Source organism: Lycorma delicatula, chromosome 2 (assembly GCF_047948215.1).
Source record: "Lycorma delicatula isolate Av1 chromosome 2, ASM4794821v1, whole genome shotgun sequence".
Lineage (NCBI taxonomy): Eukaryota > Metazoa > Arthropoda > Insecta > Hemiptera > Fulgoridae > Lycorma > Lycorma delicatula.
In genome coordinates, this window is record NC_134456.1 from 2907160 (window position 1) to 2921548 (window position 14389).

Below are 14389 nucleotides of genomic sequence, written 5' to 3' on the forward strand. Positions count from 1 at the left end.
TTTAAAACTTGCAAGTAGTACAGACTGAACTAATTAATTCCTCCTAGATTTCATTTTGTACTGCTTTTACTTTTTATCTTCACATATTTACTTAAAAATTATTTCATACATTTATTAGTTTTACAGATTAATAGAAATTTTACCCACTTTTTACAAAAAATTTTGTATTTTGTGATAATATTCTGATCAAGGTTTTTCCATGACTTTTCTCCACCATTCTAGGTAAATTAGAATAGTTATTTTTATTATCAATGAATTAGCATACTTATCCTTTCCAGAAGTGATTAATATAATGTATAATTGTGAATTTGAATAAAATATTTTTTTAACATCTTTTACACAAAACCTTTCATCCCTGTACTTGCATACTTAAGTTTACAGTTTGGAAAATGTATTCACCTTATACGTTTGGTTTATAAAATTATATTACCATCAGTAATCGCAAACATTAATATATTAAATGTGAGCCAAAAAAATACAGTAACAGTAATTTCATTGGTTTGTTAAACAATGTCAGTAGTATTTAATCAGGTTTATGTCAGTGTGTGCAGGTTATAATAAATAACATAAACCAGTAAACAATTTTATACTACTACAGTGGTCGGCCTAGCCTTGTGACATGAACTGACGATGAAAATCAACGATAAAATTTGTGAAAATCGCCGCATTACAGTTACAGAACTCTTGCTGCATTTCCCCCAGACTTGCATGAAATTGTATCAGGGAAGCTTGGTTATCACAAGTTACGTGCAAGGTGGGTGCCAAAAATCTAAGGCGGCAGATTTCTACAGAGAAGGAATTGAAAAGCTTGTGCTTTTCAAAACATAAGTTACTTTCTGGACAGCCCTCGTATATATATAATATCTACCACCTGCCAAAATAGTGGTAGTATAGTACAAGTTCCTATTTCTACAAGCATGTAATCCACTGACAATAATTTCTCATAAATAATAACCAAAAACTGCCTTGGAAGATAAAAAAAGGATATATATATATATTGTATTTTTTATAATCAAAAACCAACTTGAACAAGTCAAGTACAGAATTACAAAGTAAATTAAATGACACTTACCTTATTTTTCTTTTCTTTATTTCAATAGCTCTTTCACAGGATCCTGCATTTCAGTTGTATATAAATTATATAAAATTATAATCAAAACAACAATTTTTTTAGAAAAAATCAAAATTAAAATTAGTATCATATACAGAAAACATTAAGTCAATAAAATAAATATTACATACATTTAAATATGACATTAATTAAGAATAAAAATTTAAAATTAACTTTAAAAATAAAATAATTATAAGATTCATACCATGTAACCTAAGACTACATAAGGTAACATTGGCTGGTCAGGTTACATGGTATAAATCTTGTAATTATTCTATTGACTTCATGTTTTCTATATATGATAGTAATTTCAATTTTAATTTTTTCTAAAAAAATTGTTATGTTTTGATATGTAATTTTATATAATTTATAAATACAACTGATGTTGCAGGATCCCACAAAAGTGCTATTGGAATAAGGAAAAGAAAAAATAAGGTAAATGTCATTTTGTTTACTTTGTAATTTTGTACTTGGGTTGTTCAAATTGGTTTTTGATTATAAAAAATACAATATATTGGTACAGAGGAATATGGGTCTTGTAAGTATTGACTTTATAAAAATTATATATATATATCTGTGTGTGTGTGTGTGTGTGTGTGTGTGTGTGTGTGTGTGTGTGTGTGTGTGTGTGTGTGTGTGTGTGTGTGTGTGTGTGTGTGTGTGTGTGTGTGTGTGTGTGTGTGTGTGTGTGTGTGTGTGTGTGTGTGTGTGTGTGTGTGTGTGTGTGTGTGTGTGTGTGTGTGTGTGTGTGTGTGTGTGTGTGTGTGTGTGTGTGTGTGTGTGTGTGTGTGTGTGTGTGTGTGTGTGTGTGTGTGTGTGTGTGTGTGTGTGTGTGTGTGTGTGTGTGTGTGTGTGTGTGTGTGTGTGTGTGTGTGTGTGTGTGTGTGTGTGTGTGTGTGTGTGTGTGTGTGTGTGTGTGTGTGTGTGTGTGTATGTGTGTGTGTGTGTATGTGTGTGTGTGTGTATGTGTGTATGTGTGTATGTGTGTATGTGTGTGTGTGTGTGTGTGTGTGTGTGTGTGTGTGTGTGAGTGCACACACACACACACACACACACAGAGAGAGAGAGTGAGAGAGGGACAGACAGACAGACAGACAGAGAGCGAGAGGAAAAACTATTTTATTAAGCATTAGACAAAATTTAAATCAAATTAATAAAATGGAATTGAAAAAAAACAATTATATAGATAAAAATATTTATTTAATATTACAATATTTTAGATAAAATGTATCTATCCATCCATAACATAATGCATTAACCATAAAATATAAAACAAATAGTAATAAAATAAATAAGTTATATGGCATTCTGTGGTTGACTTAAATTATTTTAATTACACTACTGCACTACACCTTTCAACAAAATAACTTCTGCCCACAAAATTTTTTTAAATCACTATTTTTTTAAACTTTTTGCATCACAAATTTTATTTATTTTTTTGTATTTATTAATAACTAATAAGTATTACATTTCATAATTTGTTTTCTTCTTTAATTTTTAATGACCTCTGATATCTGTAATAAAAAATTATATTAATTTTATAAAAAAATAAATAAATAGTTTTATCTAAGTATTTTTCAACACAATACTAATCACTAAGCAAATGTTTTTCTCTGAAGGTTACATCTGTAAAACATTATGAATTCTATATATTTCATACCGAAATGAAAGTTGTTCCTACTGTTATTGTTATTAAGTATTAAAATTTACTGAAGAAAATCTCCACAAAATGCAGAAATTATACAAAAGGGTACCTTGCTTTTCTTCATTATTATAATTGAAATGTTCTATAACTTTCTTTAGAGGTTTTAATACAAGAAGTAACACTTCAGAATTAAAATTATTATAATAAAAACAAAAATTATTATAATAAAACAATCTATGATCAATTTCAACATGAGAACTATCTGCTTAATGCTATTTCAGCTCTCATTAAAGTAATTATTTTTGTTGCAGGATACGTTTAAAAATACTATCATGATATACAGTATGAAAATAGTTTTAAAGAATTAAGCAAGAATTATATCATAGGAATTGATGAAATACATCTGAATTACCTGTTGGTATATGAAGAAGTAAAACTGGAATTTATAGATTTTAATAAGAATGCAATAGCAAAATAAAAAACAGGAGCAAATACAGGTGAGAACTATCACACAATCACTTTAATGTGCTTATAAATCATGTGAAGGTGTATTAGTTGAGGCCAGTTCAATCTCAGGAACAGTATAGAGGTACAAGAGAGGTGGTCATTCTAGTCCTTAGACCAGGGGTCAAAATATTCTAGCCTAAGGGCCATACTGACTCGTCCACAACCTTGGAACCTTGAGAGCCTAGAGCTAACTAGCTCATGATACCATCCTACTGTAGTTTAGAAATACGTGAAAATTTTCATTTCAGGACTAGCTGGCGAGTGAGATGGCACAGGGACCGAGGGTGGACTCCACTCCATTCATAATTTCAATTGGTACTTATGAGCAAGGACATTTCATTGCGGCAGAGGTAGCCGATGAGTGTGCTGTGCATTACGTATTGTTATGACTACTTACGACCATGCTAAATGTATAGTAGTGAAATTTTGTGGAGTAGAGAAATAAGTGCAGGATGTCGAAAAACTACAGTAGTGCAGCGATCTGAAAAGTTATACGTAGTGCGATTAGTGTGTTTTGTGACTATGGTTTTTCAGTTAAAATACAGTGTGTTTAATTGTGGGAGTTTAATTTAATTAATTAATTAAAAGTGTAATTTAATAGTATTAATTGGCATTATTTTGATTTGAAGTTACATCTCTTTTGTGTGGATTTGCATAAATATGGAAAAGAAACGAAAGATAGAGAGTGAGTGCAGAACATTTAAAGAGCAATGGGGATATCAATATTTGTGATCGAGTCAAGTAATAAGGCAATGTGTATAATTTGCAAAAAAATAATATCAATTCTCAAAGAATACAATATAAAATTGTCATTATGAGACTAAACATTCTCAGAATTACTCCAGATTTACAGGAAGCCTACGGTTAGAAAAATATGAATCTTTGAAATGCAAGTTGAAATCTCAGTAATTGTTGTTTAAGAAAGTAAATGCTGAACCAAAAGCAGCAACTTGGTCAATCCATTTGAAGTGACCCAAGAGTCAAAAACAAATTAAAACTTAATTTAAACAGTACTAAGATTTTTCAGAACTTCAATTGGAAATGACTGATTTGCAGTGCAGCGATATTTTTAAAGAAAAATATTTAAATCATCATTGCTGGAATTTTATAAGCGTCTTCCACTCACACAGTTTGATCAGGTGCATAAATTTGCTCGTGTCTTTTTTTCTGCTTTCGGCACTACTCATATACGTGAAAAAATATTCTCCAAAATGAAATATATAAAAAATATTTATAGACCCAAATTAACCGATTATCATTTGAAGTCATCGTTGACAATTTCCATGAATAAACTCCACAACTGCAAACAATTGTCAGTGAAAAGTTACAGCTACTTAAATCTCAATAATCATAATTGTAATGTTTAATTTCATTATGGGAATTACCTATGTACGTCACTTACTGTTGTTTTGGAGATAAATTTCATATCATTAATTACTTAAAATATTCAATTTCATTATGTATGTTAGTTATTGTATTTCTTAATCGGTCGTTAAATAAAAACATCTGATTATTTTGTATGATTTACATACTTTTTAAATAATTTTACAATGTAATCAAAATAAACTGTAGCCGGTTATTGGGCATGTCGATGGGCTGGATTGGTGGTGCTCACAGGCTGTAGTTTGGAGACGCCTACCTTAGACTAAAAGGGAAGGTTTAAGAGTTATACCTAAAGACATTCAGAGATCAGAGAGGGGGTTTTATAATGTAGAACAAAATAAAGTTTTGTTGATGTACTCATCATGAAATGTAGCTTAATTTCTGAAAATAAAAACTCGTTTAAAAATTCCCTATCATGATAAAACCTATCCTGTCAGTAGAAAATTCAAATCGTTTAAATTTTTGTCCTTTGGATAACCTTTCATAACATCTGAATTTTATAATCAATTAAACATAGTTGTTTTTTAAATGTAAGTGAATAGTTGTTTTTGGAACACTCAACTCTACAGAACACTTATGCGCTGATTTTTTTCAGACTATGCAAATATTGTTTATATCTAAGTGTAGCTAACTTAAACTTAACAAATCACAAAACACACCAAATATTCTGAATCGTAATCATGGTGACTAACAAGCTGCATACAGCTACTGAGCTTGTAACAAAGCACATATGTGCTGGTATAGAACTTGTTTACGAATCGAAAACTTTGCCATTTCTCTTTACTTTGGTATACAATTCAAGTCATGCTTGTTCCAAAACTGTAACTGGCTGCAACTTCACCATTATTTTACTGACACTGTACAAACCATGATGATAATATTTTTCCCAAAATAATTTAGAACTACATTTTTATTTTATGAATTTTTTTTAAGAACGTTTATACAGATGTAGCAAAATAATGAACAGGAGAAAACAGTAGCACTTAAAATAGTTCCATTTGCTTCACTCTGTTCAAAAGAACAGCCTAATAGTCGCACGTTTTGAGAAAATGTATTAAAAGGTGGAATCGACTGCAACTTATATCTACTAAAAGCAATAAAAGAAGATTCATACTTGCATACCTAAAAAACATCCACAATTGTTTTCCAAAAATATATGGACTAAAATCTAAAATTAATTTTTCATAAAATTTGTCTTAATTAGTAATTATTACCTTACGGCTCTTGTAAGTTGATAAAAATTAGTAATAGCAACAAAAACATTCACACTGAACAAACTCCAGTTCTTTGGTATAATGACAAGAGAGTATCTTGACCATACAATACCAGTTGCAGCTAATGCAGATGACTGTGAAACACTCAATTTTTCAGCTGGACGTTGAATGTCACCAAGACCAGCTATTACAAGGCCCTGACAAATAAAATAAAATCTTTTATAAAAATTTACAGTTTTGTGCGTGTTTGTATGTGTGTGTGTGTGTGTGTATATAGATATATATATATAAACACGAGGTTTGTTTAAAAATAGACCAATCTTTATTATTTACGCAGCAACAAAGATATTTAATTTAGTAACATTTAGTTGACAGCAATGTCTTCTACATAATCTCCTCTGTAACCACCTGTTTTTGGATTGTTGATATCTCGTTTAGTGTTCATGTTATTGTTATTTGGGTGCAATATGTTTAAGTGTTAATAGTGATTTTTCTAACGTGCAATTTATTGATGATTGAACTTTTGTCTCAATGTCATAGCCGTAACCCCAGCTTTCGTCTCCCATTACGATCCTTTGCATGAATGTTTCATCATCGGCTTGTTCAAGGAGTCGCCAGCATTTGTTCACTCAATGTTCTTTCTGCTGTTAGGTCATCAAACAAGGAACAAACTTTTGTAACTCTATGCATGTTCAATTTTTCAGTCAAAATGTCATGGCATGATCCAATTGAGATGCTAACCGTTTCTGAAGTTCTCTGACAGTCAATCGGCAATTTGTACACAAGAGACCATAATTTCTTGAACGTGTCATCAGTTGAAGATCTTCTTGGTCGAGGGTTATCTTCAATTGACTGACAACCAGTTTTAAATTACGAAAATCATTCGTAGCATTGCATATGACCCAGAGCATCATCTCTGTAAGCTTCTTTCAAAACTTAAAGGGTTTCTGTGAGTTTTGTCCAGTTTCACGCAAAATTTTACGTTGTATAGTTCTTCCTGAAAAACGCACATTACAAAAATCACTACTAACATTTAAACATGTTGCACTCTAATAATAATAACAATAACATGAAAACTAAATGCGATATCAACAATCCAAGAACATGTAGTTACAGGGGAGGTCATGCGGAACACAATGCTGCCAGCCACACGTCACTAAATACCTCTGTTGGTACATAATTTAAAACATTCTTGTCTTAAACATATTTGTCTATATATATATATATATATACATAGACAAATATGTTTTTATATACATTAATTTATTTACATTAAATATTTTATAGTCCATTTCTTTTTCTCTGTACATAACTATATATAATATAATATTTTTTCAACCTCCACAAAGTACAGAATTACAGAACTACTTTTTTAAATTCATCAAAACGTTTTCAGGCCCAAGCCCTTCTTCGATGATATTTTTTATTTTAATAAATTCTTCTTTGTTTTCATTTAGACATTAATTTTAGCTTTTTACATTTTAAAAATTTCAGAACAATTGTTTTGAAATTTTTAAAATGTTTTAAATTTTATTAACAAGCAATTTTTACAAAATAAAATGTAAAAAGCTAAAATTAATGCGTAAATGTAAACAAAGAAGAATTTATTAAAATAAGAAATATCATCGAAGATGGGCTTTGGCTTGAAAACGTTTTGATGAACATAAAAAAGTAAAGGTAGGAGTGTTCTCTAATTCTGTACTTTGCGGAGGCTATAAAAATAATATTGTATTATATTTTTACTTTTTCAAACATTACATACCTCTTATCAAATAATTATTAAAAAATAAATACTTAAATCCACTAGGTACAATAAAAGCAGTAGCAGCTCATAGCTAAAATTAGTGGCGATGTTGCTCCAGAAAATTTTTAGCTTTTGTTTCATAATTTTCTAAGAGGAAACAAACATCTATAAAATGTTAAAGTTTTCTATAAAAAAAAGAATCGATCAGAGTAACTAGAAGCAGGATAATAATTTAATTCTACACTATATCACATTCAAGAATAAGGTACATGGTTTTAAGCACAACAGATGCAGAAAAAAAAATACCTTCCACCAGCATGCAAGGGTCAGCACTGCGGGAGCGACAGTGCTCTCTCTCCCTTATAGCCTTGTGTGCAACTTCCTATGTGTGCACATGCAGAACAACCAAACACCACACTGCTGGAACTGTGAAAAGCACAGTTTCATACAAAGATTTTTGTATCTTTTTCATAAGTTGTGAAATGGCTACTAACATTAAGCTCAGGGATTATATATTGTACAAGTGCATAAAAAGAATTAAAGAAAAAAGGAATTAATATCTAGTGGAAATAGGAGTGCTGCAGTTCCTAAGTGCCTATATGCAAGCCGTCACTGAATAAAAGGTACGAACACTCATCTATATATAGTGATTTCAGAGCTTTAACTCAATCATCAGCAGACCAATTTTTTTGTAAAATTCACAATTATAAATAAAATATAGTTATTTAAAAAAAAAAATAGTTAAAATTTTAGAATCATTAGTAAAAATTTCCTATATCCCATGGTAACATAGGAGTTTTCATGTTATGAGGTATTTAAAAAAAAACTTTATTTATAACTATGTACAGGTGGTCAGGAAGTCACCGTACCCTTAAAGTTAATGAAAAGTATGAGTTAGGAGATTTGTTTAGAACATATGGTATTTTCATTGGGATCAGTTGGCAACAGTTTTTTACGTCACACACTCTGAGCAAAAGACAGTTGTGCAAAAATGGTTGACATGAGTAGTTACAGCATCGAGGAGTAGTTAATGATAAGTGTAAGAGGTTCATGAACAACATATGAATCAAACAATGAAGCTAATTAGCAATATGTTTCGGTAATAAGCCGCCATCACAAAACAACAATGTTGGCTTGGGTAAATGTGCATTTGAAATAGGCAGTGTTAAAGATAGACCACAGAGTGGATAAAAGTTAATGCAGTTGGAAACACGCATTGCTGTTGCATTTTCCATTGAACAATTCCTAATGAAATCAACTTGTAAATGGTCAGCTAAACTTCATATACCACAGACAACAACGCAAGATCATATGAAAAAGGACTTGAAAGTTAGGCCGTTTCGTCCAATGTTCATCACTGGACTGTCAGACTGCAAACATGGAACGTCGTGCTGCATCCTGTTGAGCTTTATTAGAAAAATTCCCTGCTGCAGTGCACCGTGTAAAGGTGCTTTTTACAGACAAATTTGCAATTTATTGCAGTTCATATGCCAGAAATTTGTTATTTTGGGCGAAAGAAAATCCTATTATGCAACATAGATGGAAAGAAATACCGCATGTCATAATATGAGCTGGAATGACAACTCGTCATTTGCTTGGTTCATATTTTTTTGATGGGCCAATGAATGCACAAACTTAAGATGTTGAATGCACGATTAATACCACAACTTCAAGAGAAGGATCTCATGGAACAAGTACAGTTGCAGCAGAATGTAATACCTGCACATGTTGCTAAATCAGTCCACGTGTGTTCCAGGATGTTGGATTGGCTGCGGTATTCCAGTGTCACCAGCTCCATTATCATGACCACTATGAAGTCCTGATTTTAACACACCATTATTTTTAGAAATTCTAAAACACCAATAGAAGATGACTTTTCACATTCGTTTTTATTTTCAATCTCAACTAACATACTTATACGGATAGAACATATTTGCATTTTAGTGGAGGTTACTTTTTGAATACATAAAGATTGACGGTAAATACAAACCCTATTAATTTTGTGTGAAAAGTTGTCTTTTGTATTCTGCATCTTATAGATAATGGTTCACTTTTTTTTCATAAAAAGGTGTGATGAATGGTTCTATAGTCACCACACTCCACAGCATTATTCTTTTTTGGCAATGCAATAAGCATTGATTTCAGCCAATGTGTTGGAATTTCCCCTGAGCATAATATGAGTTGAAAAACTGGCCAAAACACAATAGACAATTGATCGTCCTTCAGTAGTTTTAATAGTGTGCCGTGCATTTTTTCAGGTCCGACAGCTTTACTATTTTTCATATTTTTAATTGCTTATATCATGTCTTCTTTCATTTCATCTTCATCTAGACTTTCTTCTTGACCAGAATTGACATTATCCAGCATACGCTGTGCAGGCCTTGCATCACCAAATAATTCTTTGATGTATTTTTTTCCATTTAGCATTTTTGTCATTCTCCTCTAGTATCATATTATCATTTTTGTCTTTCAAGTTATTTAGTACCACTTTACAGTACAAACCAGTGAATACTTTCATTTTCTTATGGACATTGAAAAAATCGTGTTTAGTCTACACCTCTTTGATTTTTTGACACTTCATCTTCAGCTATTCATCTTATGGATCTTTCTGCAAATAATTCTGCCCAGTCTCATGCACTCATTTCCATTACCTTTCGTCATTCTTTATCACTCGTAAATTCTAATATTTCAGTGGTCATCTATGCATTCCTTCTACTACACTGCAAGGCAAGGTGCCTCATTCTGAATTCTAGACTGCCCTAACTTCTACTTTTCCCAGATGACATTTAGGTCTGCTACAGACTGCAATTCCACCATTAAATCTTTCATTTCTTTCGTAGCATGCATATGAATATCTGATTCTAGCAGCTTGCGATCATTGATCAGTTGTGGTGACGGTGATTTGCCCATCTGTGGAAAATGTGATTTTAACATAATAACAACTAGGTTGTAATCAGAATTCACATCAGCGCTAGGATATGTCTGCTCACATTTAACATATTTCTTCATGCTGACCTCTACTGAATTTTGCATTCCAATCGCCCACCCAAGACTATGGTGATTTCACCTCTTAGTGAGTTTTAATAATGTTGCAATCTGTTCATAGAACCACTCGATTTCCTTGCCATCCTTGTCTGCAGTAAGTGCATAAACTTTAATAATATTCAGAAGACAAATTAGTTAACTTGATTCTTTCCAAAAACAGAACGTAATCCAAAACCCCATTGCCAATGTGTTCAACCATCAAAACAGGAGCACCCACTCTGTGACTAGGATCATTCAAACCGGAATAGAAAAGCACTGCTTTGTCCAGCTTCACACTTCCGCAGCCAATGCCCTCACTAAGTCCAAGAATGTCTGTTATATAATTGCTTCCTCTCTACATCAGTGTTATGCAGTTTACCAGCTTGGAACAGACTGTGAATGTTCCATGTGGCTAATTTTACGTTCCTATTGTAACTGCAGCTTTCATTTGTCAAGGAGTCGGTGCAGCCCCATCTGGAAATCCGATTGGGGGCTGTTTTACTTCCAGCTGATGATTTTACAATAACTCATGCCATGTTGACTGTTGACAATACTCCACTGGTTTCCCCGATGTCTTTTGGGGGATTTTCTATCAGGGGGTTTACTCCTCTATAGCATGGTCTCATTTTGAGACCTTGGAGACTCTTCTACACATCCAACACACCATGTACTTGGCTGGGGTACATAAACGTGCCACAGGTTCTGATTGCCATTTCATTTCTCCTTCTGTAGGACTAGCACCATATGATGGTTGAATTCAAATAAGTTTTCTCAAATCTAACTTCAACTTAATTTATGTAAGCTATTTTTAAAGATTGAAGAAGTATGTTTCATAATATTTGATACAAACATCTCATCATGTAGTTCATGATAATTACTGATCTTAGATTGATTTTTAATTTTTGTATAACTAGTGTTGTTTTTTTTTTAACAAAAAATAATTTCTGAACAAACTGAAAACAGTAATACAAGTATCATCCTACTTCTTGTACCTTTGCCAGCCTGAGAGTTGAGATAAGATATTGCAGTTATGCAATATACCCAGCTATGTACAGAGTTTGTATGTATCTAAACAAAAAATATTCATTTTTGACTACATGTTCAAATAAAACGAAAATTACAATTTCCCTTTTGTTTTCCTTCTGTCCCCTATTTTGTGTTTTTCTACAGAAATACTTATATCAAGATCAGATTTTATTCTCAATACAATGAAAGGCTTATCATGTTTGCTAATAAAACATACTTTTATAAAGCTATGATTATCAAGATATTGAAGATTAAAAAATTGACATCACCACCATTTTAGAATTAGTAAATATGATTACAAAATAGGTGATAATTTTTTATTTATTAATTAGAGAAAGTTGCTTAAACATATCTACCCTGTACAAATGTTTACATATTTTTGTCCAAAGAAGAGATGGGATGGACAAAAAGTGGTAGATCCAGAAATTAATGAATTAGATACAGCAGAAAGATGACCATTATGAAAGAAATAGAAGAAAAATAATACAAATGGTTTGGTTATGACTAAAAAGAGACAGAAAGAGAAAGAATAAACCAAGGTCAGAATGGAAAAGAGACATTTCAAGGTAGAGTCAGAAAAGAGCATAGTGACCATGATGAAAATAAAGATTGAAAATTAGATAAATATTAAAATGATTCCTCAATCCAATCTTTAGATAAAATTTTTTTTTAGCAAACACAAAATGGATGGCAGAAGAAAAACGAAGGGGAAATTACCATTTTTTATAGAACTTTTTTGTTCATTTTGAAATGTAGAGGCAAAAAAATGAATAGCCAGATACACGTTTTTGTTACACATTCCACATTTTAAGTGGGCATTTTCAGTGAAATATTACCTTCAGATAAAAAGCAGCATCAAAAAAACTTCCTTATTATTGTGTCATAATACTCAGCATAACTGTTGTTTTATGGGTGGAGCAAAATGTTAGTTCTTATCTCTAATTTTGTTAATGCATTATAAATTTTAGATACCACACTTATAGTCTTTCATCATATAGTATGTAATCAGATTTAGAAAATGTAATATATTTTGTATTGTAATTTTGCATGACCTGGTACATTTTTTAGGTTATATTTGTTTATTAGATTTTATCACTTATTCTCATCGGTTCATATTTTTATTTATTACTTTTTCTTTAGTGTTTTTATTTTATGCACTGCTTGCTCGGTACTGATTTTTCATGTATGTACATCTTGTGTATGTGTTATGTAGTGACCCAAGCATCAGTACAGAATAAGGAAAATTTGAATGCGGCTGCTTCCAGATCAAGTACAGAAGCGACTGGCACTAGTCATTCTGAATCGACCTCTAATAAAACATCTAATATTATCAGTAAATGATTATCAGTAAAACATATGATGATTATCAGTAAAACATCTAATATTATCAGTAATGATATCGTTAATAGCAGTGTAACTAATATTAGTGATGGTAAACTGCCTGATAGCCCTTTACATGAATTTATTTCTGATACTTTTACGGCAAGTAAACAAGATTTATTAGAAGTTGAACAGAATATGAAGAAACTTGGAATAACTGATGATGCTCAATCAAGATCAGCTAAAAATGGTTTGTATACGGTTAGCTTTTTTAATATTTTTTTTTTATTTATTTATTTTCAGTCATTTATTTACTGAAAAATCATTTTTAAGTATCATTTTAAGTTTTCCTCTGAACATATTAACTATTTTACAGGTTGTAAATATCCATTTATTTTATCTTAACAATTTGCAATACTAAGAAAAATTAGCGAAGTCCAAGTATAGCGCAGGCTACACTTTGTATTTAAATCCTTTTGCAGTATTCTTTTTATTTCAATGAATGAATCGATCAGTCAATATTTACTCCCTCAAAATAATATATTTACAGTGGTAGTACATAAATATATTTAAAGTATACATATCAATCGCTTTACAAACTGAATTATGCAAGTATAATAATTTCAATTAGGGATCACTAGCAGAAGAGAACTTGAATGCTAGTGATGGTGCTATTGAGTGAATATAATTACAATCATTTTATAGTTACCACTAACAGTAAAACAATTGTAAATTAAACATAATATTGATTGTAAATTTAGACAACATAAAAATTTTCACACAACAATAAAATCATGAGTTCAAAATAGATATAGATTGAATAACTGCAGCGCTATCAAGACAAATTTACAAAATTTATTTTGAAATAAATTTTATCCAATATCTATTCAGTTATTTTCCTAAGTTTAAAGTTACTTAACCTCAAAAATGTAAATTCAATTTGTATCCGGTGTACTAGTTTGTGACATGCACAATGAAACTGGTCTCCTACATGTAATCATGTAAACCCTTTCTTTTAGCAAAGAATGAGCATATGCATAGTACATTTATTTATTTAGCATATGGCACTAAAACATAACACTAATTACAGTCAAAATTACAAACAAAGATTTAACAAACTAATATATGCTACTGATTCTGGAGTCGCCATCAGGAAATCTTCAGGATTCCCTTTATACGCTGTCCTAAGGCAAACTTCTGTGATGTGTCTGACAGTTTGATTTTCACCACACTCACAAAGGGGCTTCTGTGTTTTACCCCATTTATACGTAGTACATTGATTTAATGATACAAAAAGATCTGATTTTATTGTTCAAAACTGATAAAATAAGTGTCTTTTTTGTTACTTAAAAATTTGACACGAGTTTGCTATTTCAGACATGGCATCCAGATATTTTACTGTTGTAGCTTTTATT

General features: G+C 31.3%; 2 protein-coding genes across 2 annotated transcripts in view; one reads left to right on the top strand and one right to left on the bottom strand.

Moving 5' to 3' along the window:
• The window catches only part of LOC142320421 (heat shock 70 kDa protein 4-like), a 175450-nt gene that overhangs the window by 117993 nt on the left and 43068 nt on the right, over positions 1 to 14389 (top strand). The window lies entirely within an intron of this gene.
• Positions 2282 to 11650, bottom strand: LOC142320423 (mitochondrial pyruvate carrier 2-like; the record flags this gene model as incomplete). The annotated part of the gene is made up of 3 exons (XM_075358166.1): positions 2282 to 2625; positions 5861 to 6057; positions 11621 to 11650. Coding segments are annotated over 3 exons (270 nt in total), but the record flags the coding sequence as incomplete, so codon positions are not given.